This window comes from Tiliqua scincoides, chromosome 5 (assembly GCF_035046505.1).
Source record: "Tiliqua scincoides isolate rTilSci1 chromosome 5, rTilSci1.hap2, whole genome shotgun sequence".
In the NCBI taxonomy this organism is placed as follows: Eukaryota; Metazoa; Chordata; class Lepidosauria; order Squamata; family Scincidae; genus Tiliqua; species Tiliqua scincoides.
In genome coordinates, this window is record NC_089825.1 from 23,703,900 (window position 1) to 23,729,365 (window position 25,466).

Below are 25,466 nucleotides of genomic sequence, written 5' to 3' on the forward strand. Positions count from 1 at the left end.
TTGCCTCTATAAAGGGGAAAAAAATCCTTATTTGGACATCTAATGCTTCTTCCAACTTCCTTCTTCTGGCCCACTCTGCTGCACTGTTTCAAACCAGAGAGAGAGAGAGAGAAGACATAGTGGGAAAATAGTTAGAAAAGCTAAAGAAGGAGGAAGGAGGTGGGGATTTCTGCCAACGTTCCACCACCACTTCTTCTCCTCTTTCACGGGTTCATCTGAATTGTTGACGTGTGATGAGATCTGGCCAGCTCAGCAGAGGGCACACAATAACACATAGGTGTGTGTGCTGGTGCACCAGGGATGCTTGCACACATGTTGATGTGAGTTCATTGTCAGGAGGCAGTGGAACAGGAGGAGTGTAGCAGATCAGCTTGGGCCACCTCTGAGCAGGAGTTATGGCTGAGATTGAAAAAAACTTTGTTCGGTAAAGAAGGGAGGTATTTCATACTCAAGGTCTGAGACCAAATTGCACACATACCACAGCAATTTTGATGGCACAAACATGTGACTATCCCATTTGAAATGCACAGAAATGTGGGAAAGAATTCTCTGTCCATTGCTGTATATTTTACAGGGGGAAAACCCCAGATGTAAAACACATGTGCAGACTTCATAATTTATACAGTACATGTGTTTTGCACTCAAACATCCCAGTACAAAAGTTTTTGCAAGAACTGACCCTAACGAACACACACTTACTTCGTGGCTCTGTATAAATGTTCAGGAGCTTATCAGGCAAACAGTTTTTCTCTTGGGGGACATAATAGGTCTTAATTAAATTGGAAGCTCAAACCTCAGCATGGTTTAATAATTGATATTTACTGGTGCGTACAACCTGGGAGTATAATTAATATAAAAAACAATAAAACCAGTAGACAGTACACAGTAAAGAAAATGTATTGACTTGCACTGTCCATTGTAGTCTGCCTTATTTTAGCTATGTATAAGTGAAAATTCACTTGGAGAATTGTAAGTTGTTCAGTTTTACAGCCCAGTCCTATATCACTGCCACCACCCCGATAAAGCCACTCCACTGGAGTGCACCCTGCATCCTTTGGAGGAGGGAGACCTGGAGGTCTCCTCTGGGTAAGGGCACATTTTTCCCTTGTCTGGGGATAAGCCTCCACTGCCAGAATGGGTCTTCTTGGACCTGTGCCAGTGATATTGCTGGCCCAAGTCCAAGTGGACCCTGGTAGGCAGAACAAAGTCAGGAAAGGGTACTATATCAGCAGCACAGCTGCCACTGATAGTGCCCTTTCCTGGCCTTGACACCCCCTTGCCCTAGTCTCTGCTCCATTTTGGACACCCCCACCTCCTGCCCATCCATTCTTAGCTGGTAGGAAGCAGGTTGTCTTCTCAGCCAATATGCTTCTATAGGCACTGCTGGAGTCCATGTGTCATTCATAATACACACACACACACACCCCACCAACTTACTGGTGCCAGCTCTCCTTTGCAAGCATGCAACAGTGGCCCAATTGTGCTGAATGGTGCATCACCTTTTGCAATCACTGTAATGCTCCCTGGGGCATTTGGTGGGCCGCTGTGAGATACAGGAAGCTGGACTAGATGGGCCCATGGCCTGATCCAGTGGGGCTGTTCGTATGTTCTTATGTTAAAGCATGCTGTGCCACTGGAATGCAAGTTCTAGAGGGCCATTAAGGAAGGATAACGCTGAGGTTAGCAGGTCATGCTTTAGGAGGCTGGCACAGAAGCAACTATGAAGACCTGTATTGTGGAGGGTTATAGTCATGGAGATTAATTTCCAGCTCTGCGAAAAATGCATGTATTGTCTTTCCAGACCTATTCATAAATGTCAGCTTGAACAGTGACTAATTCGTAAGACATTTTAGTACAATTAATAGAAGAAAAGAGCAGCAGATAAGAAATACTGAAGTGAGACCGTAGTTGTGTTTCCTTGTTTGGCATAATAATCTGACATGCTAAATTGATGTTGTCTTGGTGGGGTGGGGTTTATGACAACATGCAGCTCCTTAAAGATCTGTATAATGGGACGTTCGAGAGATGGAGACATAAAATAGAAAGTCTCCTCTCTCCTACTCAGAAGGCTGGATTAAGCCATTTCTGCCAAATGTTACATATATGCAACAGGGATAAAATGTGTGTGCTTGTGGGCTGGCCAGAAATGGGTTAAGTCAACAAGGGTACAAAGGATGCACATGGGAAAATGTGGCAGCGCATACGAAGGTTTAATTTTGGCGGGGGATGAGAATTGTAAGCCCAATCCTATCCTGCCTTCCTGCAGCCACACCGAAAAAGCATGCACTGTGTCCAGCAAAGGGTGGTGGTGGTGGAGAAGATTAGGAAGCTTGGGAGAGATAAGGGAAAACATTTTCCCTTACCTCTGGGTATGCCACCAGTGTGACTCCTCAAACCTCCGCCAGCCTTTGAGCAGGAACATGTTCAACAAGAAAAAGGAGGCAAGGTGGGAGATAGAATACTGGCGCAGGCCGCGCGCTCTGGTACACCCCCCCTCATGTCTCCATCAGGCCCCCATTATGCCCCCTGCCCTCCTTGTGTATGTCTGAGGAGATGCATTGGAGACATAAGAAAATAAGAACAGCACCACTGGATCAGGCCATAGGCCCATCTAGTCCAGCTTCCTGTATCTCACAGCAGCCCACCAAATGCCCCAGGGAGCACACCAGATAACAAGAGACCTCATCCTGGTGCCCTCCCTTGCATCTGGCATTCTGACCAGGCAGCCTATGGCGTGATAGCAAAAATGTTCTTTACTTATCTCACTTGGGCTGTCTCAACTCCTGCTGGCCCACATAGCATGCAGTGCGTGCTCCGTCAGCTGCCCTGCGCACTCTGGGATGGCAGGGAATAGGATTTGAATAGGACTAGGGTGATTCTAAATGTCATATATGCTATGCACATAATTCTTCCCTTATTCTCTGCTACATTCTACACCATAAATTAAGGCAAGCTCAATTATTCATCTCTTGGCAATTCCAAAGGAAATGGAAATGGCTCCGAATTTGTGATTTCTCAGAGGGTCTGAAAGAAACCTTCATAACAGCCTCTGGAGTCAATGGGAAAGCCTTGCTTAATGATAGGTGGCAAATTGTTTGCCCTGAAGGAAGATGTTGAATAAGGTCATGCACGATATATGAATCCCAGATGTGGCACATTTTCATTCGGACTGTCAGAGGAAGCTGATACACAATTCTAGTAAGATTAGAGGTTATTCCAGAGGTGATGTTGCTGGTTTTGCACTTAGTTTTGAACACAGTGTGGGTAGCTATCTACTTAGTAACATGGGACTGAAGAGGAATGACTAATCAAGAATGTTGGATTTTGCCCAAGGAGCTGTCTCCTGTGCGCTTTGCAGTTTTGTAAAACGACAACAATAATGATAATTAATAATGATAAAGTGTGGTGAACATATCCAGTAAACTTGAGCTCTTTCAGGGCTTATATCATTTCCATAAAAAAACTATTATGTACCAAGAAAACTTTTCTTGTTTTAGTATGTGGCTTTTTTACTGCTGTCCTAAGGATGTCTAGTTTGCATAAGGTTTTTTTCCCCCCAGTTTCAGCTGCAAGATTTGCTTGTCACCAAGAGCAAGTAACAAATGATGGATTTACAGAAACACTAATTAGCAGGAAGTTGTCTTTTTCTAACAGGATCAGCTTTGTTATAAAGGTCTAGGCATCCATCTGTGGTTATTTGTGAAAGCCTTTGAACGAAGTCTGATTAAAAATTTATATTTTCATAATGTAAAGGAATGTGTTTCAATTCATATGCTCTTCAGTGTATATTTTTTGAATGTTCCATTTTAAAAGGTACTCGGTAAGACGGACTTGACATGTCTGAAGAAATGGGCTATATAACAGCCTTATGTTCACTGCCTGATTGGACTTAGAAGAAATAGCCATACTATATTTGCATTAAAATGAGTTTCTGCTAGAATAAAAACAAATTTGTTCAAGCAGAAAAGAAGGTTAAGAAGCATACGTGACAAGCATGAAAATTGAAATAATTATTCCTCTAACTCTGGATCAGAGACCTATCCATACAAAACTTTCATAGTCTTCTGTGGGGATGGGAAAGGGGAAGTGTTTTAGCCAGTGGCAATACTACCTTTGGTGTATCCCGGGGCAGTCTCTTGTAGTGTGAAGCAACTTAGAGTGAACCAACATGAAGCAACTTATAGTGGGTGGAAGACTGCTGAACCTGGGTGGCATGGAAGGCTTTTCCTGTGATGTCACACCCCCAGTTGTCCCCTCAATTGGTGTCACTGGTGGCAGAGTTCCCCCTCACTCCTGCCAAGTGATGCCTGTGATTTTAGCACCCTTTCTTCATAGTAGTTGCAGTGGTCGACAAACTTCCAGTCTCTTTGGTTGGGGTTAGGTCCAAGAGATAACATCTCTGGTCTCACAGCCCACCACCACAATGGTAGTAATAAAGTAACAATGCAACCTTTGCATGCCAGAAAACCTTTGCTTAAAGTCTTAGAGGACGCTGAAGGGTGTCCATTAACACTTCATTATGCTAGGTCTGAGAATTCCCTAGATTATTTTACAGAAGTAGAGTCCCACAGTTCCCTGAGAAGAGGAAATTGCTGTTCAGTTGTTAGTGTAGCTGTTCCATAGATGCACCGAGCGGCCTCTGTCACAAGTTTTGAAAAGGCAGAAAATCCGAAAAGGCAGTAGTATTACAAAATGCCCTTCACAGAGTTTCCACATGTTAATTATTTTCTTCATCTTCTTCTTTTTTGTAGTCTTACTGTAACAGTCTGCATGGCTCTTGAAGGTCAAGGTATTTCAGATAGAATAGGTAAGATATTTTAATGTTAACACTCATTGAATTCTCTGGGGAAAGCTACAATCGTCTTCAGTTGTTCAGCTCTCCTGTTTTCGAGTGTAGTGAGTAGGGAAGCCCTTGTAGGCATTGGGGTTCACCATGCTTACTGGAGTCCCTGAATCTCAAAGAAACAAGTTAGACCAGAATGAACAAATTAAAGATGTGTATGTGACAACAGGATAGCAACTCTGGGTTGCATCTCCTTTGAACTGTAATCCTGTTCATGTTAATTTGGAAATAAGTGGAACATCCTTCTTTGGGGCTTAATACCAGGAATGTTTGCATTATGGCGTTACAGCCTTCCTCTTGAATCAATATAGTGTTAAATTACATTTTAAATATTCTGGTTCCCCCTACATCTAGCTAAAAGGTAACATTCGTATATGTGGGCGAAGATTTTAGATTTCCATCTTTTTTGTTCACTGTTTTGATTTGCTGAATGTTGGATTACTGATGAAATTTTGCTGGAAGATTTACCAAATTCCAGGGATTGTCAGAGTTACAGATCAAATCTGGAGTCGAGTACAAATCTCCGCCCCCTTGACTCAAGTCGCCCACAAGTCATAATGGGTGGCCGTCGCCACTCATCCAGAGCTATTTTTCAAGTCATTTTGACTTGTATCTGAGTCTTTTCAAGAAATGAGTCACAGAAGCAGCAAAAAAGAAAGCACACACTCAAAATGGAGTTGCCAAGCACACACAAATGCGAGTCTTGACCCAAGTCTATTTGAGTTCATTTTTGGGGTAAAACCCTTGAGTCAGTGTCTGAGTTTTTGACTTGCGTGACTTGCGTTGCCATGAGTCACAAAAAATGTGTTTTGGTAACTCAAGTCCATGAGTCCAAATCCCTGCCAAATGCTTTGTTCTTCTATTTATAACATAAATACCTGGATAGTTTTCTTTTAAGAAATAACCATTTGTTAAACAAAACATTGAACCAACAAATTGCAATATGGACACTGTATAGAGTTAGCAGTTTGTTCATGGTGCTTTAAAGTCCTTCACGCTTGAGGTCATGATACCTAAAGGACTGCTTTCCTCTATATGAATCTTCCTGTCCATTGAGGTAAGAGAGGAACTCTCTCTTGAGTATCCCCCTGCCCTTTGAGGTTTGCTTAGTGATGATACATGAGAGGGCAGCCCCCAGCATGTGGAATTTCCTTCCTTGTACTGTGTGGATGTTTCTCTCCCTGCCAATAATTCATCAGATGTTGAAGACTTTGCTCTTTCTAAGTTTGCTGGATTTATTGCTTCTCCTGATGTTTTAATTGCTATCTTGTACTGTGCTTCTAACAGACTTTGTAAGCTGCCTTGAACATGCATAATCTCCTGTGTGTGTGAACTGGGACTCTCCATTTTTAGTTTGTGTGTACATATAGGCTGCATATATAACAGGGATATCCAGTGTGGGGGCTGCAGGTCTCTATAGAGGGGCTGCAGCACCTCTATAATGATCAGAACCAACCCACTGGAGTCCTTTGAATACGCTTAACAGCAGCTGGAATGCATGGGTTGTGTGTGCTTGCACATCTCACATGGTAGTGCGGTGGCTGCACTTTTCAAAGGACTCTGGCAGGCCGGTTTTGACCCACCTGCCGCCCCCACAACGCACATCCCTGATATATAATGTCTTATCAATGTGTGGAGGCCAAGTCGAATTTGTAAAATAATAGCAGCAATAGAGAGTTGCTTCTACAGAGTGGCCGATACGTATCCAGAATTTGAAGCAGAACATGTAATTGATTTGTTCTTACGGTGTTTGGCTTGCTTGTATTTTCAGCTCTGAGAGCCGAGTTGCAGTTAGATTCATTAAAACTGAAAGGAGCTGTTAAGCGAACCCTCTTCCTGGATGACCATCAATCACAGCACATCTTCCAATTTGTGATAGACAGGCAGAAGCAGCCCACTTGCAAGGACTTCATGGTTTATCTCAGAGTAAGTTTTGTTCTTTGCTCATAAAATTATTAGGCTGGGGGCAATTATTTTCTAATATAGTTGATGTGTAAATGATAAAAGAAGAACAGTAAATCCTCCTCTTAATTCGTGGATTTTTATTGCTGTCTCATAGGTCTTATGTGTGCTGATGGCTTTCTTTCTGTATTGATTTTTAAAAATTGTTTTCATTAAGGCTGTAATACTTTCTTGGGTGTAAACTCCATTGGAAACAACAAATCTGAATCCACATGGATAGGATTGTGCTGTTCGTTTTAGAATGGTTTTCATTAGCTGTGTTGGGTACCCACATTAGTGGGCAAATAATTGAATAAATGAGTGAACATAATTTTAAAACTTTCTGATAACTTTCTTGTCCAGGAAAGTAAGGCTATGACATTCGATAGTTTTGCTTTTATGTCTGTAGAATGTGCCTATGAACAATTATTTTTAATAAGGCTTCGTAAGAGATTTATGACAAGCATTCCCATGAACTTCCTGACTTCTTTCCTAAATGTTTAAGTAGGTGAGGAGTAAGTGTGCCAACTGAAACCTAATGCCAAAAGAAACATGGGACTGATTTACATGTTATGTGCTCATGGACATAAGAGTTGCTTCCCCACTTGCTTGGACAACACATATGGCATTAAAGATCTGAATGTAACTAGATTTGCAATTTTCAACCTGTGTGCCACAGCACCACAAATGCAAGTCTGCAAGTGTGCTGCAAGAATTTGGGTGAGGGTCATTTGTTAGTAGGGCCACTGGGGTGTGTGAGCTCTGACAGTTGTCACAAAACGGATTGTGTGCCTTGACAATTTTAGCACCTTCCCAGTGTGCCATGAGATGAAAAAATGTTGAAAATTGCTGAACTAGATGTTACCAGTTTGGGACATAGCTCCAGCTTCTGCTTAGGTTTCAATAATTTTGACTTCTCCTTTGCCCCCTTCCCTCAGTCGATGTGACTATAGTCAGGACTGGAGATTGGACTGGCTTTTGCATGTCACATGGATGAGGAGGGAGCTAGATAGTTGGAAAACAAATGGTGATACGCCATCATACATCAGCTATCAATACTGCTAAATACTATTTCATATCCACTGTCATATATTGCAGATATCAACTATTAAAATTGAACATCATTTGATGTCAAATACAAATGTCAAATATCCAGAGAATGTTTGAGCGTCCAAAAGGACATCTGGAGAATATTCAGCATCACTCTGGTAGTGACACTTATGTTTACCGCAACCATATTGCATTGATCTCTTTTGCAGAGACTTTGGAAGAGCCATGGTGTCATACCATAGGTATCTCTCCACAACTTTTTATGAGCCTCATGTTCCAAATAACTGCCTAATGTATAAAGCAGATTTTGTAACATAACCTTGTTTTATCTCTCGGATCTTTGTGGTCTTGGGGAACAACGAATAGGTGCCAGTTGCCTAATGTGGCTTCTTAGAGTTTCACAACCTCAATGTTGCCACTGGAAAGGCCCTGTTCCTTGTTGCAGTTATTTGACACTTTGAGTGAATTGGCACTTTATGGTTATCCTGCTGAAGTAAGACTGGGATTTTTTTAATACAAAAAAATATAGGTAATGGTTGAGTATTTTTCAAAGCTGATGCGTGCAAGTCCTTGGTTATGGAACTAATCAACATGCTTGCCTCCAAAGATCCACACGTGTGTTCCTCCTATGTTTGCCAGACAGCAAAGAGACTGGGGGAATTGGTTTCTTGAAATATATATCCTAACTATAGGCTACTGCTTTGAAATAGTTTTGAGTCTGTATAACTTAGCAAGCTACTCCCACTTTTGAATTTGTGGAGGCAATATGTTCTGGAAAACCCCAGTATAGGTGAGCAACTTGTTATCTGTCTTTTTTGAAAATGTAATTGCTTTTTTTATTAAAAGAAAGTCCCCAGTTGTTTTTGTATGTTAATGCACAGATTTTGAAGAGTTTCCCTGTAATTTACCTCCCACAGGATGAAAGTGAATTTCGAGATAAATTGTCTCCAATCAGCATTGGCCTGAATTACAGTCTGGATGAATCAACTTTTTCAGATGGTTTAGCTGTGAATCCAATATTGAATTATTACCAGGAAAGCACCATTGTGGAGCAGGTACAGACCTTGTATACGTGCACGGGTACTTTCTTGTCTCTGGTTTGTTCATCTGCTGAACTTAGGTATTCTGTTCCATTCTTGTGCTGTTTACAATGGGTTTTGATTGCTTTTTGCCCCAAATTATCCCTTGCCACATTATACGGCATGCAACCCTGCCAAAAGAGCATGTGCTGTATGCTGTGGTGTGGAGGGCAATGTAAGTAAGTAAAAGTAGGCTACTTGATTGCCTATGAGTCTCCTCAGATGTATCCCAGTCATTCCCAAGGAGAACCAGTGTTTTCAAAAAAGAGGATAAGATTCAGCATGCCTGACTGCCAATCCATACCCCCCCCCCTTCTTCTCCATACTGGTGTGTGTTCCTCTTACCTGCTGCAGTACAGGTTGCTAGCTACAGCACCAGTCCTCTGCTGTGGCTCTGTGACAGCGGCTCAGAAATGGCTACTGGCGATGCGCTCCGCATGTCATCAGCAACCAATTTATGACACCGGGACTCTGTCCCACTAGCGTTAGACAGCCTGTAGGATTGGACTGTTTGTTTTATAATCAGTGTCATCAGCTGTCTTGGATAACTGGGAAGCTGAGATGGAAATTTTGATACAAATAAAAATTATATATCTGCTTATACGCGATGCATTCCAGCAGTGAACATTTTTTTAACATGCTGTGTGGCATCTTTTTACAAGATGCTTTTTTTTCAGTGTTTCAGGAGTCACTTAGAACATGCAACAAGAGCGTAATGCATTCATTATGGCGAGTTAATTGAAGCAGATCTATTTTGAAAGTTTTGGAACTCTTCCAGTCTGCATTTTCTAAATGTTCTCATTCTCTTAGTCCCAGCTAACTGTAACAGCATGTAAAACACGTTTTTTTGCAGGAATGAAGATGTACATGCTCTTTAAATGTGTGGAATGCACATGGCATTAGCTATATAAGCAGTTGCCATGGCCCTTGCTATTGGGATCAGGGTTTGGAAGGATTACAACTTGTCAGGGAGATATTTTTTAATGACGATCAACAAACAAACAAAAAAGAAACAAATGGAAATGGCTGAGATTCCTTTCAAACAGAGCTCTAACACGAGTAATGCGTGTTTTGGACAATGCAGGCTTACATTCTTGTGGATTGTGGAGAGGACAACTTGTGCGTTCCTGACTTGAAACTTTCTGCTGTTCCGTAAGTTTGAACAAATAAACTTGTGTATCACGCTTAATAGAATAAAGGTGTTCATGAGAAAACTGCTCAGGAAAGAAAAGAAAAAACTCTCCCCGTGATAAGATCTGAACTACCGCATGCTGAGATGAACTTTTAAGTGTCTAACTTACCCTGAAATATGTTGCTTCAAAGGTTTGCCACTTTCCTCCCTTTAAACCATATCTATATGTCTCAATATGCTTTGCTTATTTCAGCAAAAAATTATTTCGCTATTCTACCCATGCACAAAGCAAAAATTACTGTAATTAATTTTTCCTCTCAACGCTTTTGTTATGCATTGTGTCAAAGGGATAATGTTGGGCAGAAACATTTTTGAGTCACAAATGAGGGATGAAAAATGATCCTCAAGGTAATTCCTGGAACAATTTTAGCCTCACCCATTTCCAAAGTCTGCTTTCACCTTGCCACCTGATGGGAGAGCACAGGTATACGTCAAGAAGAAAAATGGCTGGGCCCCATAGCTCAGTAGTAGAGCATATGCTTTGCAGGCAGAGGTCCCAGATTCAGTCCTTGCCATTTCCAGGTAGGGCTTGGAAAGACAGCTACATGAGGACACAGTCCTGAGCAACAAGTGAGCCAGTGCACTTCACATAAAGAGAGCCATAAAGCACTTCACAACAGCCTAGCGGTCAGGCAAGTCGGCACAAAGGGTTGCACCAGCCTGCTTTGCAACAGCACAGGGAACAGTGCGCCATGGAAGGTAAGTTCTGCGCCAAGCAGCACAGAGGTGGGGTGGGGGAGGGGTGGCGACCAGGTTGGGGTAGGCGTATTGGGCCTGGAAGGGGTTGGAATCAGTGACAGCCACGCATGCCAAATCCTATCCCCCTTCCTGGGCCTGATCTGCCAACACGGGGCAATGTGGACTTGCTCCTGATATAGAGCTTGCACAGATCTGAGTTGTCCCATAGCAGCTGCTGGGGCTTACTCCGGTGCAAGGGGGGACCATCATGCTAAATTCCCACACAGGATGCAGCTGAGCCCATGCTGGCAACTCTGAGTGGGAATTTGCCCTGGATTGGTCTGTTTTTCCCTGGAAAACTGCTGCTACAGTCCTCAAAACAGGAGGCGGGGGGGGGGGTTTACAAAAAACAGAGATGATTCCAGCTGTGCCTTAAGCCATTCTTTTCTTTTTCTTTGGCTGCACCCAGCAGTGCAAAGGAAAGACTGCCAAACAAATACTTTCAACACCAAAGCACTAGAGCAGCCCTTCTCAATATTGCCCCCTGGGGAACCTTGGCACATTTGAATGTTCACATTTTCTTGGTGTTCAATAATAATAAATGATTTTATGTTTATCTGTTCGTGTTGTATCCCTGTTTGATGGTGGGGGGGGGGGGAGCCTGTATCTCAGAAGAGCTCCTAAGGGGTCATAGCAAAAAAAAGAAAAAGAAAAAAAGGTTGAGAATTGCTACTCTAGATGCTGTGTAGAGAGATAAATGAGAGGGACCGTACAATTCCTTCCTGCGAGTGGAAACGGTGCATGCCACAGGGCCCAGGTTTAATTCCTGACATCACCACTGGAAGAGCAGACCTGAGATGGTTCCTGCCTGAGTATATGAACATATGAAGCTGCCTTTAGCAGAGCCAGGTCATAGGACTATCTTAGCTACACTGACTCACAGCAGATCTCTGGGCTGTCTTTCCCATCCCTACCTGGAGAAACCTGAGATGGAACCTGGGACCTTCTGCACACAAAGCATGTGCTCTACCACTGAGATACAACCCCATCCCTGTGAGCCCAGAGGGTATCAGGGACTGGATTGTTTTCGATTAGACTGCTTTGACCTGGAACCTCTGTGCACAACCATTTCTGACATGGATTGAAGTCAACACCTATTGACTTGCGCATATTGAACTGGGCTTGTAAGCAATTTAGCACACAACCAGATCAAGCCTCAACCCAAGTTCACCACCTTTTTCAGAATGTTTCAGGACATGTTGAGTCACAATCTAGATTGGTGGCAAACCACTTGCACAGGTGACTCTTCTGATTTGCCAAGTCAAAGATTGTTTATTGTATTAGCTAATAGCCATCACAATTAGATAAAACGTATAAATCCAAGTATACACCAAGATACAAACAATGATAAAATGATAAAATGAGGTCAAAATCAAGCACAAAAGGCACCTACACCCATCATATTAAGGAATCTCCTTTTCTGATTTGCAGATGCATGAGTTATCCCAGTGTCTCCATTTGCATGTGCATGCAGTGCGCAGATTAGTGACATCAACTTGAGAATGATGCTTCACACATGGAGAAAGTGATGGGTATTCTGAGTCACAATTTGTTTAGGAATTAAAAACAAGCAACTGTTATGAATATATGTGTGTTCTGTTGACAGAGACAGAGATCAGATCATAATTGGGGAAGAGAACTGTGTCACGCTTATGATAAATTCAAGAAACGAGGGTGAAGGGGCATATGAAGCTGAGCTGCATATAAAGATACCTCCCGAGGCCGATTACACTGGCGTGGAGAGAAACAGCAAGGTAATGAATGCTAAGCAGACGTTCCTTGGGTTGCCATCTTTTCTCCTTACAGAGACTGTGTGGTCTTAACAGTTAAATAACAGGCAGAAATGTGCACAAATTAATTACTCCGGGGGGGGGGGGTGTAAGAATGCTAGACATGATTTGAAGGTAGCAGATAGATGCTCTGAGTCTTGCAATACCCATCATTTTCACTCAGATGCAGGCCTTTCTCAAAAAATGTGTTTGGAAAGTATGGGGCGTGAGAAAAGGGTGTAGTGATGTTGTTTAACAAGCCATGTGCAGCTTGAACTGAGCTGGACATAGTTCATTTTACTTGAAAGCTTTTGGGGGGGGGTGCTCTTGGAGGAGCCGCAGTGAAATTCAGTCCCCTAAACACAAAGACAACTCGTGTGTTCACTACTGGGCAAGAAGAATCTATCAACCCATCTAACTACAAAGGCGGCAAGTTGATACAATGTGAACTTTATTTTGGATGGTTCAGAGCATGCACCCAAAAGTAGGAACTAAGGCAAGCCAAGTTAATTTCCTTTTTAGCTGTAAGGTGTTTGAAAATAACATCCTGCTCCTCTAAGCCTGTTGTGCTGGTATAAAATTTGCTGAAGAAAAATATCCACTACAATAACTGACCAGTAAGGAATTCGTTGCTATTCTTGGAGGCTGTATTTTAAATTGATCTAAGCTTCGTCTTGTGTGTGCAGACACATCTTTAAAAACATCCTGATGCCCTACAACCAAATGTATTTTGGTGTTTTGTTTTCTCAGTCGTGTACATTTTTGAAGATCTAGGGCCCAATCCTTGAGGATCTCCACTGCAACACGCAGCACGCACCGTATTGGCATGGCTGCATCAGTGCTAGAAAATTGGATAGGATCAGTCAGTATCATGTTATGAAATTATAGGTTCTCAGGATGTGAAGAAGGATGTAATGGAGCAGGAATGGAGAGGAGCACCCCCCTTCCCAGAGGTGGAGCAATGACATGGCTCTGTGACTGCCATGCCACACCTCTTCCCCTGTTAGGCAGCCATCCACTTTGCTTCCCTGTCTCCATGTTGAACTCTAACCCACTCTGCTGAAAAGGTAGCGGGCTGAACCAAGAATGGAAACGAGGAGAAAGTAGAGTTACTCTGTCTGGCTGCTCCTTCCTCCTTCTAGTTCTGTTTCCTGCCCTCTGCCTTTTCAAAAGGCAAAGTGTAGGAGCAGGAGAAGGAAGAGGAATCCAAACCGATTCAGATACCAAAACTTTGCAGTTCCATAATGACTAGAAGGAATGGTCACTGAGGCAAAGGGTTCCCTCAGTGAAGAGCACCCAAGTGACAGCTGGTCCCAACCAATTAGATTGAGTGGGTGATGCCACTTTCCCCTGTACTTCTGTCAGGTTGGGTTGGCTGCTAATAGAGTCCAATTTCACTATTTTTATTTATTTATTTTTATTTTTCCACATTTATTCTCCCTACTTTTATCCTCACAACAATCCTGTAAGGTAGGCTAGGTTGAGAGACAATGAATGGCCCAAGGTCAAGTCTATGGCTGAGTGAGCTTTTGAACCTGAGTCTTCCTGGGCCAGATTCAAGATTTGGACTGCTACACCTCTGGCTTACAGCTACTTCTTTGCAGTGGGGGGGGGGTGTCTGTGCGTGTGTGTGTGTGTAGAAATATTGGTTCCCAGAACCTGAACATATTCGCTCCGAAGCAAGTGCCATTGATTCTTGGGACATTTGCTTTCATGTTACTTGTGTCCAGGATTTGGGTGTTAGATTATCTACGGCAGGCACTTGCTTTGTCACTATCCAGACCTCTGGGGTAATGGTCCCCATGTGGCCAGTGATTTGTCATCATCATCACCATGAAAGAAGCTCTGCTGTTTTAATGCCTACTGATGTATTAATCTAAGGGTTTTAGTGGGTTGTTCGTTTTCATCCGCATTCCAGTTGTTTCCACTTGAAACACAATCCAGATTGTGCCCGATGCTTAATTGGTCAGGTTTTGCTACTGTTCAGAGCTGTGAAATAGGCCATGTGTTGCTGTAAAAGGAAAAAGGAATTGCTGCTCTGGTCTAGTAAAAGGTTAGTGTGGCTAAATACACACAGATGTTGATGGATTTACATATGTGATAGGGGAGTTGCCAATAGTACATGTGTCAATTCTTCTCCATTGCAAAGAACCCAGGACTTTATTCCCAAGTATGGATATGTATTTCTTCAATCCTGCCATTACAATCTTGCCATAATTCGTACTTGAATTAAGTGGGTATAAAATAGGATTTCTTGGTGAGAACAGTTAGTTAGGGTTATCTGAGCAATGTATTTCTGGAATAGTCACAGGTTGCCTTGTCCTCCCTTCCCTGGATTACTGCTTCAGCCCCTGATCATCTACTTGACCTTGACTATGTATCTGCCCCTAGCTTCTGTGACTTTCTCTTTCTCTTCTGGACTTGGCTGCAGCTTGTACTCTTTCATCTGATTGCCTGCAAGTCTGACTCTACAAGGATCTGAAACAAGTTCCAGTTTGCCTGTGCTTCCAGCAGTTCCCTGCAGAATTCAGTCACAGCGTTCTAGTGTTCCACACCCTTAAATCACATGGGGCAACAGTGAGGGCCAAGAGGCCTACCAGATATCTTCCATAAACCACATATGTGCCCTAGAATCTTACAGCTGCTCTTATAGACCTTCTAGTCCAGTTCCTGTTCAATGCAGGAAATACAAAGTTAGAGAGTCCCCCAACAGATGGCTGTCCAGCTTTTGCTGCAAGTCCCTAGTTAGAACACATCCCAAGATCCTCTCCTAGGGGTTCCATAGTAGACATGCAGGGGTTCTTGGGAAGAAAGACTCTCTGAATGTGGGAAGTTTGAAAACTGTTGCCTTAGACAATGGCCTAAAAGACAATACAACTTCTTTAAATACAGTGCAGCGAAAAACATTTCTACCAACAGGTGCCTTCACAGCAGATATTGTTGTTTTGTTCATGATGGACACACCCAGACTCTCTTTGTGTGATGAAGTTCCAGTTATCACCTCGGAATGGTCTTAAATATACCCATATGTTGTATCCAGGAAGAGCCTAGGAGTAAAACAACATGTTACATTCTGGAGTTCCTTTAGGGCATGGATCTCCAAATTCCGGTTCATCTGGCTGAGATGCCTTTTAAAGAGGATTGGACAAATTTATAGAGGAAGAGTCCATCATGGGTTATAAGCCATGATGTGTAATGAGCAACCTCCTGATTTTACAAGTGGGCTACCTCAGAATGCCAAATGCAAGGGAGGGCACCAGGATACAGCTCTCTTGTTGTTTTGTGGGCATTTGATCGGCCACTATGAGACACAGGAAGCTGGACTAGATGGGCCTTTGGCCTGCTCCAGCAGTGCTCTTCTTATGTTCTTATGAATCCGGTGTACCGGAATGATGTCTGGGCACTGTGTGGTGGTGGTGAAGCCTTACCATTCTGCCATGCAGCCAGCAGTTTTTACACCCAAAGTCTGCAGAGCTTCATCTGGGCAGCCACTTCCCCTGGGAAATCGGGGTGCAAAGCCTTCTGGGGCAACAGGCAGTGGAAGCAGCAACACAGCACAAAGCTCTGCAGACGTTGGGTGCAAAAACTCCTGGTCGCATGGCAGAGCAGTAAATCTTCGCCACTGCCACACAGCGCCTGGACTCATTATGCTGTAGCAATGTGAGCCATGGTTTGGAGACAGCTGCTTTAAGAACAACAGATGCCCTTATGTAAGGGATCCATCACATTTTATTTAGTATTTCACCACTTGGGTAGCTAAAGGGGTGCGGTGCACTAAGTTTTGCAGGGAGCCTCCCTGCAGCGTGTAAGCAGCTCCTCCCCCTCCCGTTGGGAGCCATTTGCCTCCGTCGTCCCCCCCACAGCTCCAAAGGGGAGGGAAGGAGCTGCTTGCACGCTGCAGGGAGGCGCCCTGCAAAACTTAGTGCCCTGCCCCCCCCAGCTACGCCGGTATGCTGGGATCTCTCCCGGCACGTTCAGTGATTCCTCTTTCAATTAAAGAGCCTGCACAAAGGAATGGAGCCTGCAGGATCCTCAGAGAGCAGGGATTTGGCTCCTTGTGCAGCAGCATTTTGTCCTCGTGGAAGGACCATATTTCCTCTGCTAAGGGGAAGAAAGTGAAAGCAAACACCTGAGCAACTGAGTCTGCCTTCTGCATCATGGCTTTACCCCCACTCCTACTTCTTAGGCCTTTAAATCTGGTTCACTGTTGCTCATAGATGAAGCTGTGTTACCCCTCCAACTGCATCTAAGGGGGGAAAAGTTTGCCTGCATGTTCTTGCTCTGTTTTGTTTACAAAGCAGCGAGTGTGGGAGCTCCTCTTGTCTCTATTCCAGCTTTTCCCACCCGCCCACCTTCTCTATGTGCAGCTCTTCCCCTGTTCATCCCAGTCCCTTCCATGAACACTGCGTGTGCACAGAAAGAGCTCCAACTCACATAAAAATTCACTTATGTGAGGGTGCCTGCAACAGAACCCTCAAGTAAGCCAGTGAGTGCCTGTGTGCAAAAGTACTAGCAGGAGACCCACACAGCAGTAATTCTGTCTCCATTATTTTTAGAAACTCTTTTGTATACATTGCTCATCTGATTGTATGTCTTTTACTAATGATGCCAAAGAGGAAAGGCAAAGAAAACTGGATTTGTTTTTGTTTCTGTACATGTTATCTAACTTCTGCTGTTTTGTAGCTTCCTATTGTTTCTTCCTCTGTTTCTTTGTATTTATACTTATGATCCAACTAGTGAAAGGGGGCCAGAGATAATACACAGAAAGATCAGGAGTGTCTTTAAGGGAAGAGAAATAAGAGCATTGTCAAAATACGGCCTTTTTTGGATATATATTATATTTCATATAAAAGAGATTAAGTAGTGGATAGAAAATCATAGGACTGATATAAAGAAGAACTTAACAGCTCTTGGCAGCAAACAGTTATACTAGTCATTTACTGCAGGTTTAGCTCTTATTTCTTCAGATTCATATACAACTAACAGTAGTGCAGGTTAAATCAGTGGTTCTCAAACTGTGGGTCTGTGCAACCCCGCATGCCAGGCAGCTCAGGATTGGGCTGTCAGTAAGCTGCTACTTGGGATGGGGACATTGCTGTCCAATCACGATGATAGTCATACCCCTTGGTATTTATAAATCAGGCAGCAACTTCTGGAGCCCCTAAAATGTTTAAAAAACCCACTGGGTTATATTATACTTGAAACATCCATCAGTAGTGAACTGCAGTTTCCCAAGGGAGAATGAGGAAAAGAAGCTATGCGGGCAGTTACAAGAAGTGGATAGTGCAAAAAAAAAAAATTATCCCTATTCTTGCTGATCTTTTAAATTATTAGTCACATTTCTTATTTCTTGCTTTCCAAGTGTCAAAACCTCCCATCATTGAGAGATTGGAACTCTGTTCAGATGTTTGAAATCAGCTGCAGTCTTGCCATCTAAAAGGCCTTCATTTGCCAACAGGATACATTCTGGACTGACCCTTGACCTCTATGTTGGTGTTCTTTTACTACAGACCCTACGTGCATTGAGCTGTGATTATAAGATGGAAAATGAAACCAGAATGGTGATTTGTGACCTCGGGAACCCCATGGCAGCTGGAACAAATGTAAGACAACACCAGAAACATTTGTGGATTTTTATCAAATTGAATTGTTTAGGAGGTTAATGGAAAACTACCACAATTAGGGGGATTTGTGTCAATAAGTAGCCACTGAAAAATTATTGAGGCAGGAAATTGTTAGTATAATAGATGACAAAATTACAGAGTATAAAGAGATAACACGCTGTTTCAGCTTATTTGTGAACTTGGCCACAAGCCAGGGGACATTAACCAACTGAAATTCACTTGGAATAAGTAAGAGTTGGCAGCTTAAGTGTGAATTTATCCCATTGCTTGCACTGAGATGGAATATCAAGCAGTGTAATTAGGGATTGTGCTCCTGATGATTCTAAATGCAACTGTATACCTGAGTAGTTAAGGAGTACCTCCAGTGAGATACAAAAGCTGTGACAGTTTCATCAGCTCCGTATTGTCTTATTGTTCTGCATTTTTCTTAAAAGGATAGAAGCAGTATAGTTATGGAGAATGATAATGTTGCCCTGTTTTCTCTTTTATTTTCCAAGTAGCACATGGGAGGGCACTTTAAATGCATGGAATTTCTATTGGGGTTGGGGGCTTTAGAGCTTTGTCCACACTGCAGTTTTGACCCCAAATGCACACCCACATGCTCTTTTTATGGTGAAAAAAGCGTTCATTGGCACCCAGTGGAAGCTTTTTTTCTCCTATAAATAGCATATGGGAATGTGCAAGTGAGGTCAGAATCACAATAGGACCATGTTTCTAAATTCCTTTACCCCTGGTATGGCTTCACCCTATTTTGTTTAACCCCCTACAAGCTATTTAAAATAAATTTAAAAAAAGCTCCAGGCTAAAGTTTGTGTTTCCGTAACAGGAAATTTGACCTTTAAAGGCTTCTGTCTCAAAGTACAGATTTAATTATCTTTCAAGTACTAGCAGAATTTATCCTTATCCTTCAGCTTCCTCACTGCATGATCGCCATTGCCATGTTGCCTGTTAATGCCATATGCTGATGATGCAGGTGTAACTTTCCCATGCATATACAAATAACTAGTTTTCATAAATGTGATACAAGTGGAATTTGCCAATATCCTTTCATTGGTCTTTGGTGGCATGTAGTTTAACAGCCCTATCCTATCCCCCATCAGCCCATAGCAAGCAAAGCTGCCGATGGAATGCACACTGCATGCTATGGTGGGGGGGGAACCACATGGCCCAAGAGGGGTAAGTAAAAAAATTTTTTTTATTTACCTTCCTTTAGGCCTCCAGTGGGTCTTCATTTAGCTGGCATAAGTCCAAGGAGACTCCTGGGACAGGTCTGGGTTGGAAAAGGGGCGTAGAATATTGGTGTGCATGACTGCCACTGAGATCCTCTCCATGCCCCTGAACTGCTCCTGGCCTGTTCCAATCCCCATCGCAAACCACTCATGAGCCTCCCCTATTCCATCCCCCACCAAGCTACCTGCTGTGGCATGGCTTGTGCATGTCACTGCTGTAAGCATGTGTCCTCTGACCATTCTCCCTGGTGGTCCTAGTGCACATGATGGCAGTGCAACTTTCATGCCAGAGTCCCAGGCTTTACAGTGGTGAATTGCAAGATCTGTCACCATTAGCCCCCATAGGAGTAGGCCATAAGATTATCAGAAATACAGACAGGTATGCAAAGGGAAATATAACCCAAGCAACGTTCACTGCAGTTCATTGCATGTTATAAATAAAAGCACACAAGATGAACATTATGCTGTTGAAGAAAAATCATAGTATTCTGAGAACAGTTTTGCTAAACTGAGCAAACAGCTTGACTGGTATAAACAGGTACAACTCCATTGATCTTGGTGGAGTTTTATTTGTTGTCATATGTGAACCTCATTTGCCCATTATTACGTACTAGCAGTGTCGAAGACTAAAAGCCACTGGTTAAACACTTTGCCACACTGAGAAACCATCTGCTGTTTGTTAATGTCTTTCAGCAAGACAGCAGTTTTATGTTTCAGCAAAGCATTAAGGTGGGACTGATGCAGGAAGGTATCTTGTAGAGCAGCAGCATCCAAAGTTGCAACTGCCTCTGAAAATGCAGTCCCCATTGAGACTGCAGGTTTTGGTTCCGTTCCCATGCGGCTTGTTTTCCTGGGAGACCTGGGCATCGGAACGCTCTGGGACGTTGTGTCTATGGTCCAGCATCCAGAAGGCTGTGCAACAGGAAGTCTGGGCAGACAGGACTACCCGGAGCGTCCTGGTGCTCAGGTCTACCAGGTGAATGAGCCGCTCTCGAGTAGAACCAAAAGGTCTGCTCCCCGGGCAGATGGATGCGTCCAGACCCTGAATCTTGCCCCCAGGCTGGGGTTCAAGCAGCTCTGTTGTAGAGTATGAGAGCTGTGGTATACACATGTCTTCCCCTGTGGATCTCAGGGAGCTGAGGCACTGTATACAGTTCTTCATTCCGGAAACCTGTGCAGTTAAGTGAAACCGCTGATACTGGTGAACACCACTACCCCTACCCTCTGGAACTGAGGGGAGTTCCTCTTCCCTCACCTCAAGTGAATTGTCTGAACCTAGCAGAGGCCGCACATGTCTGTCCTCAGCCTTTGCTGGGCTCAGAATGAGCTTTAGAGTGAAAAACACACGACTTCTGGTTTTTTTGAAAAATCAGGAAGTGACATTTTTAATGCCTTACAAGGTCTTTGGAGGCCCAAGTGGGCGCGCATGGGGGGTGTGCACAGGGAGGCCTGCAGACCCATTCCACGGATAAGTGAATCCATGGATATGAGATCCACTGATACAGGGACCCCTCTGTATATTGCTCTCCGCTGGTGGTTCTCAAACTGTCGCAACCCAGTGTGTGATGGGTCATGACGCAATGCTCAAATATGCCCTAAAAGCCTTACCTGGAGAGCCAGGAGGCTGCTTCTGGGTTGTGCTGGCCCATTGTGTGGCCAAAGAACCTTTCATTAAGGGAGACTCTCACAAAAATTGCGTTAGGCTAACAAGATACCTTCCTTTGTTTTTGGGTTACAGCTGCGTGGTTCTCTTATTCTCTCTAACCTTAAAGAGCAAGTCTGGCAGGGTTGTTTCTGTACAGGGCCCAGAGCAAAAGATCAAGCGCTCTTTAAGGTTAGATGGGAAATAAACTGAGGTGGGGATGAGTGGAACAGAATTTTGAAGACTTATTTGCAACTCTGCATATGTTTATCTTGTATTTCAAGTTGGCCACAGTATAGCAACTAAAATAGCAGCATTCATGGGCCGGTTCAGTCTGATTGAAGATAACAATTTGTATGTGCAGTTAAGTTCCATTGCTAATATCTGAAATCTGTTTCCTAGTTCTCTACAGGCATCAGATTTACTGTTCAACATTTTGAAAATGCTGAATTCAGCATCCAGTTTGAGCTGCAAGTGAGAAGGTAAAGAGATTTTTACAAAAAGCACAAATATTACAATAAAAATAATTATATACTGCTTTTCATTAAAAAAAAAAAAATTCACAAAGCCATTCACAGTGTAAATCAAATAAGTAAATAGCCCCCTGTCCCAAAAGGACTCAGAATGTAAAAAGATGCAGGAGGAACACCGGCAAATGGCCCCTAGTAAAGACACTGTGATGGAGTTGATAGGGACCTTTATTTTGCTCCTGCTAAATATAAGAGCTTATCTTGGAAAAGGGCCTCTTGGACCAATTAGCAGAATTAATGCCTTTCTTGCATACCTTTCATTGGTAAACCAATTTACCTTCACACAGTTACTTTCCGCCCCACTTATCAATTACTTGCCAAAAATGTCTAAAGACCTTAAACCACCTGATCTTAGGGGACACAGCAAGCTATGTGGAACAGAGATGTCTGTGCAAATTCACTGATCTTAGCCAGTGGTGTAGCTACACTGGGGCCCGGGGGGGGGGGAATCAATTGACCCCTTCCCCCATGGCAGAGTGGTGATCTTCTGTTTTCTGCCATCTCCTCTGGGAGATGACAGTGCTTACCTTCCAGCATGCAGAAGCACTACAAAACAAGCCCTCCCACCTGTCCTGGTTCCCATACAGCTCGAAATGCAGCAGTACATGTGCAGGGCATGGGGTGACTTCAGGGGACAGGCGTAGTGAGTGATGCACTCACGCAGGGAGTGGTTGTCTTATCACCGTACCCCCAGGTACCTCCTCCTCCAGCTACGCTACTGACCTTAGCTAGACTTTGGTCTCACCACACAATACAGGACATGTAGATGTTTGGCTCCTGTTTTCATTCTCCCCTATATTAACAAATAGTGCTTCGGGGGGGGGGCATGCTAATTGACTCAAAACAGTGGGGGTAGGGGTTCTAGCCCTTAGCCCTTGGCTTACTTCTGCTGATCATGTGCCCCTGTGTGCTATTTGTAGTTTTTAAAAGCTTCTTTGAAAGCTTTTTTTAAAACCTAGAAATAGTGTATGGGGAAAACAGTTGGGATGATACCCATGGTGGAGGCTAAGTGCTAAAGCAGCCCTAACCTCCACCACGGTATTGGTCCATTGCGAATAGCCCTTCTTTACACCAAAAACCAGGTACCAAACGCATTCATTAATTGTAGTTTGGCCCTCAGAGTGTAGGGAAACCTGAGAAAGGCATTTGCTTTCTTTAAGAAATTCTTCATCATATTCTCCCCAATTTAGAGAATGTTCAGATAAAAAACTGAACAAAGCAGAAAACAATTTATTCTTCAACCCTGTCCTAAAGTCCCTGAGTTTCAGTTGTTTTTCCTATCAGCAGGAATTGCTAGAAAAGAATAGTTGTATACAGTGGAGCTAAAACAAAACCTCTTAAAGAATAGCTGTCATCACACTAGATGTGTGTCATAACCACATCACAAGATCACACTCAGATGGCCTGGTTTGGCTGCGTGAGTGGAACATCTGATGCGATTATTATAATTATAATAAATATATCAATACACTATGGGCTGAATAAGTGCTTATAGTATAAACAAACATTTTTTCATAATTTACAGCAAATTGCTTTACATATGTATTTTCTTATTCAATTAAATGTGTCCCTATAATATCCTTTCTGTTACCATTTTTCATTTGGAAATTAGCCAGTGTTTTCTGGAATGAAGTTAAGCTGTAATTAATCCCTGGACACAGTGATGCTGTTAAACTAATAAAGTCAATTATTGGCACTGGGAGGAAAAATGGAGGAAGCTAGTCTATTGAGATAGTTTACAATAGATCAAGCCCATGTATCTGCAGGGCCTTTCATACATTTCCTAACTGGGAAGGGACTGCTGATCAGTGGTGCTATGCATGTTTCACAGTGTTTGCACTGTGTTTGTGTTGCACAGTGTTTAGAATGAAAGTTTCATCTGATATGTACTATGCTTTCAGGTTTACGTGCATGAATTCTAATGAACGTTTTCACAAATCTATTTTAGTTCCAACAAGGTTAATCCCAACAGTAACTTGGTTGACCTTCAGATTGACATAAATGCAATGGCTCAAGTACAACTGAGAGGGTAAGTATGCTATTTTCAACCCAGACAAAAAGAATAGAAATGTTTGTTGTTCTAGTTGATTGTGGTTATGCAAGATTTAGTCCTCAATGTTGATTAGACCCAAGATGGTGATTGGCCTTAAAAATGTCTTCAGTTTCAGACAAGTTTCGTTCTCATCATGTTTCAGAGAGGAGTTGAATGTTATTTCCTAATCTCATTTATCTTCGTGAAGCTTGGGCTTCTGAGCTTCAGAGATGACTCTTCTTTTCCTGCTGATACAACTGGTACAGCCAATGAGTTGAGAAAGTGACAACCATAGTCTACTTTACCTATCAACTACCTTGCTCACAAATAGGTCCTGTTTTCAGAACTGGATCCAGTGCTGCTTATGGTGACTGCCTTGTTGCCATTTCTGCAGTCAGTCAAGTGATGGAGGTCTGCATGCATGGCCTTAGGATGTCGTAGATAGCAGAGCTTACTGGTTGCTCACAAGGGCATGCTACGCCTAGTTCTGTACTCAGTGTCAGTCACCACACAACTGTCTCTGCTTCTTCCTCACTTTCCTGGTTGAAACAAGGGATTACAGGGGCTCTCTATTATAGTCTGGTCACAATTAAGCCTTCAGTGTTTTAATGCTGTGGCACCACTTCTTACCACCATCTTATTACTCCTCCAAGTTCTTAAAGGGACATCCCTTATATGTAGATGTGCTGCTGTTGGGCCCAAATGCTCTTCTTTCTGCTCCCCATACTCTCTAAGCTCTTAAAGGGACATCATGCTTTATTACAGTATTGTCAATTTTGACTTACTTGTTGTTATTAATTAGAATAACAGGGAGAGTAACCCAGATTGCTGCCTGCTTCACTGATTTCATGCCCTCTATGTTCATTACTGCTGCCGCTGTCTGTAATGTCTGCATGAACTCTCAGGACTCCCTCCACTGGACATTAGAGGCAGCAGTGACAGTGGTGGCAGCAGTCCTGAACACTGAGAGGGGGGTGGAGAGGCCTCACCTCTCTCTCTTAGTGTCTGCTGCTGCTGCAACCTTCTCCAATGGTCTCCCAGCTTCCCAGTAGAGCAGTGGTTCCCAAACTGTGTGCCGTGGGGCCTGAGGGTGCCCTGGCAAATTCACTGGGGTGCTATGGGTTGTCTCTGGTGGCTTCTTCTTCCAGCTCTCCTGGGCACTGTCATCTTGGATCACAGGAGAACTTTTGTAATTCTCACGAGATCTCACAATATCCAAGATGGCAACGCCTGGGAGAGCTGGAAGAAGAGGGTGCTGTGAAAGAAGGGCTCCGTGACTGTGGTTAGTTTGGGAACCGCTGCAGTAGGTTGGGAGATCAGCACCCCACTGTGACCATTAGAGGAAACAGCAGCAGCAGTACTGAACATGGAGCAAGAGAGATAAGTAAAATGGGGAGGGGTTGTGGATTTGAACCTGTCTTCCTCAGCGCTGAACACCACTGGTTCCTCTAGTGACTGTAGAGTAAATGAGCTTTGTGCTTAGAGTAGTCTAAATTCAAATGTAGAAATATCTTCATAGAGTTTAGCTAAGGGTCATAGTCTAGCAAACTCCTTTAGGTTATTCAAGGGCTTCTGTGCACTCAGCAGGGTTCCCTTGGAGCAACATTCCCACAGTGCATCACAGATTGTTTTTGAAACCTCTCCAGCTTTCCAAACTGCTTTGCACTGCAACCTGGGGTACTCTTCAGTGAAATACACCCAAAGATCCTCAAGGCACATGGAACCAGTTGTGCAATTCTCTGGATAGTGACCAAGTTTTTTTAATAGCCCAGACCAGTGTGTGTTTACTCATAAGTA

General features: G+C 43.3%; 1 protein-coding gene across 1 annotated transcript in view; it reads left to right on the forward strand.

Moving 5' to 3' along the window:
• Nucleotides 1–25,466, forward strand: part of ITGA8 (integrin subunit alpha 8) — a 142,230-nt gene that overhangs the window by 67,409 nt on the left and 49,355 nt on the right. The window contains exons 16-23 of the mRNA XM_066629122.1: nt 4,752–4,807; nt 6,615–6,769; nt 8,752–8,889; nt 9,998–10,065; nt 12,450–12,597; nt 18,123–18,215; nt 21,510–21,589; nt 23,586–23,666. Coding sequence (XP_066485219.1) covers nt 4,752–4,807; nt 6,615–6,769; nt 8,752–8,889; nt 9,998–10,065; nt 12,450–12,597; nt 18,123–18,215; nt 21,510–21,589; nt 23,586–23,666 — 819 coding nt within the window. The remainder of the gene's footprint in view (nt 1–4,751; nt 4,808–6,614; nt 6,770–8,751; nt 8,890–9,997; nt 10,066–12,449; nt 12,598–18,122; nt 18,216–21,509; nt 21,590–23,585; nt 23,667–25,466) is intronic.